This window comes from Helianthus annuus, chromosome 14, assembly GCF_002127325.2.
Source record: "Helianthus annuus cultivar XRQ/B chromosome 14, HanXRQr2.0-SUNRISE, whole genome shotgun sequence".
Taxonomy (NCBI): domain Eukaryota; kingdom Viridiplantae; phylum Streptophyta; class Magnoliopsida; order Asterales; family Asteraceae; genus Helianthus; species Helianthus annuus.
The window spans coordinates 153,189,314-153,195,634 of NC_035446.2; the positions used below are offsets into that span (position 1 = coordinate 153,189,314).

Consider the following 6,321-nt stretch of genomic DNA (forward strand, 5'->3'; position numbering starts at 1 on the left):
TTTTTTCGTTATGTTTTATATAGATTTGAAAATGTATTTTATAATTAATTTCATTTATGTTTCGTTTTAAATTTATAGCCGCCCACGATAAACTAGTAGCCGATTATTTTGCCGACGAACCCGTGTACCCAACCGATATTTTTCGACGTCGGTTCCGCATGAGTCGTCCACTGTTTTTACATATTGCAGGCGACATGGCCCTGTCTGATCCGTTTTTTACACTGCGAAACGACGCTAGGGGGCAAAGGGGTTTCAGTAATTTACAAAAATGTACGTCGGCCATTCGACAACTGGCATACGATTTCGCACCTGATGCGTTAGACGAGTATATAAGGATGTCTGAAAGAACCGCACGTCTATGTTTGCACAAGTTTTATCAATGGGTTATCAAATTGTATAGCAAGCGATACCTGCGGAAGCCGAACACAAACAACGTTCAAAAGTTATATCAAGCACACGAACAGAGACATGGTTTCCCAGGAATGCTCGGGAGCATTGATTGCATGCACTGGCCGTGGCACAACTGCCCAGTTTCCTGGCAAGGTCAGTATACTAGGGGAGATCATGGACATCCGACTATTATTCTAGAGGCTGTTGCGTCACAAGATCTCTGGATTTGGCATGCTTTTTTTGGTCTACCTGGTTCGCTCAACGACCTTAACATCATATACCAGTCACAGATATTTGAGGATGTAGTGGCGGGTACAGGTCCAGACACAAGCTTTACGGTTTCGGGTGTGGAATACAGGCGAGGTTACTACCTAGCCGATGGGATATACCCAACGTACTCGACAATTGTTAAAACTATTCCGTACCTGACGGACGATAAAAGAAAAAAGTTTGCGAAGTTTCAAGAGGGTGCGAGGAAAGATATTGAACGGGCTTTTGGTGTTCTACAAAAAAATGGCAAACCATTGAACATCCAGCACGTTCGGCTACACCAAAGCAGTTACGAAACATTATGTACGCTTGTATCATCCTTCATAACATGGTCATTGAAGACGAAGGTAGAGCGATATGCGAGTACGATGAAAACGCGTCTACTGGAAATTCTGTTCCAGTTAGTGGGGAACAACAAGATTGGAACATGTTCGCTCTACGTAACGAGTACACACATCATAACCTACAAGCGGACTTGGTGGATTACATTTGGAACAAAGCTCAAAACGAACCCGACAACGACATGGAATACGAAGACTAGTAGCTTATTTTAATATATTGGGATTTAAGTTTATCTTTTTTTTAAGCTTATGTTTTTTTTTAATTTTTTATTTAAGTTTTTTTTTTTTAACTTTATGTAATGGTTTTTAATATTAATGAAAATATTTTGTTAGTTTATTTGTTAAATGTTAAAAAAAACTAGAAGATTAATAAAAAAACATTAAATTGGTGGGAGGACTATGACTAGGACCATCCTCTCATACCCTCTAGTTTGGGGGATAGAGCATCCTTGGGAGGACTATGACGTGACGCCTACGTGACGGATGGTCCTCCAAGGATGGGATGTCACCATACCCTCTAGCCTAACAAACATCTTAGCTATGATGAAAAGATGTTTCACTTGAATTCCGAATTGTTTAACTGGTTTGTAATTATTTATCAGATAATTTCTCAACAAAACAACAGTAGTACACGGTCACACTCGCCAGAAAGCTAAAAAAATTCGAAATATTTGCAATAGGTAAAAAAAAATACACATATACTATATATTGCCAATACAAATCAACCACAAACAATTAAGCATCCAAGATGATAAGTATCCACAAATATATAGATTTTATTCTTCAAGTTCAGATATAAACACTCCACGAAAACGAAAATAAGTAGCATTACTCGCGTTGTGCCACCGTCTGTCAAGCACCCATGTATGACTATCTACCTGAAAATGCAACAGAACCACTGTTCCTAAGAACGGCAGTAAACGATGGCAGCAACGACACAAACAAAAGTTAAAAACAAATAACAAGACAATAACAAAGTGCACTGTGAACAGAAGGTTCATAAAAGCATCGGTTCATTTCTTCTTGGCTGCAGCCTTGGTGATCTTAGCACCAGTTGGGTCCTTTTTATCCACACTCTTGATCACACCAACAGCAACCGTCTGTCGCATATCCCTCACAGCAAAACGCCCCAAAGGCGGATACTCAGAGAACGTCTCCACCACCATGGGCTTGGTTGGAACCATTTTCACAATCCCCGCATCACCGTTTTTCAAAAACTTAGGCTCCTTCTCGAGCTCCTTACCAGACCTGCGGTCAATCTTGGTCTGCAGCTCAGCAAACTTAACAGCAATGTGAGAAGTGTGGCAGTCAAGCACTGGTGCATAACCGTTCCCAATCTGGCCAGGATGGTTCATGATAATAACCTGAGAAGTGAAGCCAGCAGCACCCTTTGCTGGATCATCTTTCGAGTTTGAAGCAACATAACCGCGTTTAAGATCCTTCACCGCAACATTCTTCACATTGAACCCGACATTATCCCCTGGCAATGCCTCTTGAAGTGCTTCATGATGCATTTCGACCGATTTCACTTCAGTGGTGAGACCGGACGGGCCGAAAGTGACGACCATACCGGGCTTGATTATACCCGTCTCGACCCGACCCACGGGCACAGTTCCAATCCCACCGATCTTGTACACGTCCTGTAGTGGGAGACGAAGCGGCTTGTCTGAAGGCCTCTTCGGTTCACTAACATTGTCAAGTGCTTCAAGAAGTGTTGGCCCCTTATACCAATCAAGGTTTGTTGACCTTTCAATCATGTTATCTCCTTCGAAACCAGAAATTGGAACAAATGGGATTTTTTCGGGGTTGTATCCGACTTTTTTAAGGTACGACGACACTTCCTTAACAATCTCGTCGTACCTAGGCTTCGAGTATTTAGGTGTTGTAGCGTCCATCTTGTTACAACAACATATCATTTGCCTGACACCGAGGGTGAAAGCAAGCAAAGCATGTTCACGAGTCTGACCATCTTTGGAAATACCAGCTTCGAAACCACCTGTGGTGGAGTCGATGATCAGGACAGCGCAATCAGCCTGAGATGTCCCGGTAATCATGTTCTTGATGAAATCGCGATGACCTGGCGCATCGATGACTGTGCAATAGTACTTGGTGGTTTCGAACTTCCACAAGGCGATATCAATGGTGATACCACGTTCGCGTTCGGCTTTGAGCTTGTCTAGCACCCAGGCATACTTGAAGGAACGTTTGTTCATTTCAGCAGCTTCTTTCTCGAATCTCTCGATCACTCGCTTGTCTATGCCTCCAAGCTTGTAGATCAAGTGGCCTGTAGTGGTTGACTTTCCAGAGTCAACATGGCCAATGACCACGATGTTTATGTGAACCTTCTCCTTACCCATGATAATATGAGCTTGTTGCTGAAATTACAAAACTATTAGAAATCGAAAACCAAAAGACAAATTATTATCGTGACATTGTGAGTAGGGCTGTAAACAAGCTGAACCGAGCGAAAGCATGTTCATTCATTAAGCTTTTAGTGAACAAGCGAATGGTCTAAGAACATACAACCGAATGCGTTCGTTTATGTTAATTTCATAAACGAACACAAATGACAATAAACTAACACAAATGAGCATACAATTATTCTAAAGATAAAAAAAATTAGCATTCTTAACCTCATTGATTAGACATAATTACCAAAATAAGTCAAGTGCAAGACATAATAAAAAATATAAGAAGTTTAAATGCTAAGGTAATAAACCACAAATACAAACTTACAAATATATATAAAAAAAGCTTTAATGACCGAACACGAATGAACAAACAAACATAAACGAACTTAAGTGAACACAATTGAATGAATCATTCATTTAACTAATTGACTGGAATTTCTTGTTAACAAAGTTCCCGTCAAACAGTTCGGTTCATTTACATCACTAACTGTGACTAGAAAACTAGAAAGTCAAAATCCCTAAAACAAATTTGAGAAATTCTTAATATGGTTAACGGTGATCATCGAGCATCATCTGATTCGAATCATGTTTGAATCCCGTCTGATCAAGGTTCAGAGTAATTCGAAAACCTAACAACCTATTTCAACAAAATTACTTGAAATCATAAAGAGTAACACAATCTAAAAAACATAAAAGGTGATCGATCAAATAGAGTACATGACAATAAACACGCTCACAACATATAGTTCATAAGTCATAACATAGAAAGTAACCGAAATAGATACAGAGAAGTGCAAAATCAAACCTTGGACTTCTTCTAGTACGATGATGAAACGGCAAGAGGAGGAGAGGATGGGGAGAAAAGAGTATCTGGTGCTTTATATAGTACACTGGCTCTTGGCTTCCAACACAAGGTGTTTGTTTCCACCATTTGATTTGATTGCTGTTCATCTAACGGTCTACGTTAGTCATCTTTCTTTGCCCCCACGGCCATTTTAAAATTCCAAATAAACCCCCCGATAAACTTGGGCAGCACGTACTAAATCATCTACTACTTCTAATAAAGCAAAACAAGCTTAAACCATATGGCATTAGCTTAAGCCATTACTTGCCACGTGGCATTTGCTTAGACCACTTTTTTTTTTTTGTTTTTTCCGCCAAAACCATCCTTCTTAGCTTCTTTAATACGCTTCACTTCACTCCAAAACCCTAATACCCATCTCCTGCATCCGGTTCTTCCTTCTTCATCGATTGATCTTCGAAAAACATAGGTATGTTATTTTTCTTTTCCCTCTTTGATTTTTCTTTGTCATTGTTAAACACTATCTATTTCTTCCTTAAACCCTAGATATCATCTATCGATCTTTAATATGTTATTTGCAATCTCCTGAATCCTAGATTTCTTCATCTTCAATCACGAGTGGAAGCAACTAGTCCTTATTATGCGGCGTATAAGGTATGTATCTGTGTTTTCAATTTTCTTTTTGCGGCGTTGTTGGTGTCTGGAAGACCTCGCCGCCGCCTCTTCTTAGGGTTTCAGTGATTTCTAACTTATGCATTAATCAATACCTATATTCATTTCTTGAGTGCTTCTGTGATATTTTTCAAGATTTGGTGCTTTTTGAAAGATGGGATCCATCACTGTCTTCTCCAAACGATTTAACAAATAGGTAACAATTCTTCAAATATCGATTTATGTTTGATAATGTCGCTTCCTGTTTGATGTTCTCTATCATATGTTCATCTTTAGGTTTTCCGATTAAATTCACGTATTTAAGTAGATTTTGAGCAATTTTCAGAGGTGACGTTGTTTGCTAACACTATTACAGTTCAACAATTGGGAGTGATGATTTGGCATACCAGAAAGGTTATAGTACAGATTATTGTTTAAACTTAAGCAATGTTTCATCTATCAGTCTCTATTTAAATCCTTAAAATTGTGATGTCTTTGTTGACAACAGGTCCTTTAGAGAGCTGATCATTCTTCCAATCGATTGCAAGCAGGTTCGTTTTCCAAAGATTTGGTGTTATTTTGAGTCTTCTTTATCGTTCTTTAGGTAAATTGTTTTGACTGATTATTTCAAAATTTGAATTTTTGAAATTTATATCAATTATGGATACTTATCAAAGTTGTCTAAATTGTAACGTATTTCCAAATTTATCAAGATAACTTATATTAAAGTTTTAATTGCTTCCAAATTTTGTGTTAATTTCCATAATTTTCGACAATCACATTAATTTTCAAGTTTCTCAGAATTGGTTCTTCTTCTTTTTTTGTAGATCATTCCACTTATTCTGCAGGTATGTAAACTAAATTAGATTGTTATATATTTTAAATGCTTAATCGCACTTTTTTTTAATCATTTTTCTGTATTTTTTTGTGATTGGGACTTTTTTTCACAATCATTTAGATATTGATTATATTATGAATATATTAACCTTATTGTTTTGAATTTAAGTTTGAATAATATTTAACTATTTAGGTAAATTGTTTTGACTGATTATTTCAAAATTTGAATTTTTGAAATTTATATCAATTATGGATACTTATCAAAGTTGTCTAAATTGTAACGTATTTCCAAATTTATCAAGATAACTTATATTAAAGTTTTAATTGCTTCCAAATTTTGTGTTAGTTTCCATAATTTTTGACAATCACATTAATTTTCAAATTTCTTAGAATTTGTTCTTCTTCTTTTTTTGTAGATCATTCCACTTATTCTGAAGGTATGTCAACTAGATTAGATTGTTATGTATTTTAAATGCTTAATCGCACTTTTTTTAATCATTTTTCTGTATTTTTTGTAATTGATTTTTTTTTCACAATCATTTAGATATTGATTATATTATGAATATACTAACCTCATTGATTTTGAATTTAAGTTTGAATAATATTTAACTATTTAGGT

At 36.9% G+C, this 6,321-nt stretch overlaps 1 protein-coding gene across 1 annotated transcript; it reads right to left on the reverse strand.

Annotated features, from left to right (window-relative positions):
* Positions 1-1,682: 1,682 nt before the first annotated feature.
* Positions 1,683-4,365, reverse strand: LOC110904484 (elongation factor 1-alpha). Its single transcript, XM_022150327.2, has 2 exons — positions 4,218-4,365; positions 1,683-3,376 (listed from the first exon to the last, which is right to left on the reverse strand). The coding sequence occupies exon 2, from the start codon at positions 3,356-3,358 to the stop codon at positions 2,015-2,017; it is 1,344 nt and encodes a 447-aa protein (XP_022006019.1). The 5' UTR covers positions 3,359-3,376; positions 4,218-4,365; the 3' UTR covers positions 1,683-2,014.
* Positions 4,366-6,321: the final 1,956 nt, after the last annotated feature.

Bases quoted from the DNA above. Each gene is read 5' to 3' on its own strand.
- LOC110904484 (XM_022150327.2), bottom strand. From the start codon at position 3,358: ATGGGTAAGGAGAAGGTTCACATAAACATCGTGGTCATTGGCCATGTT.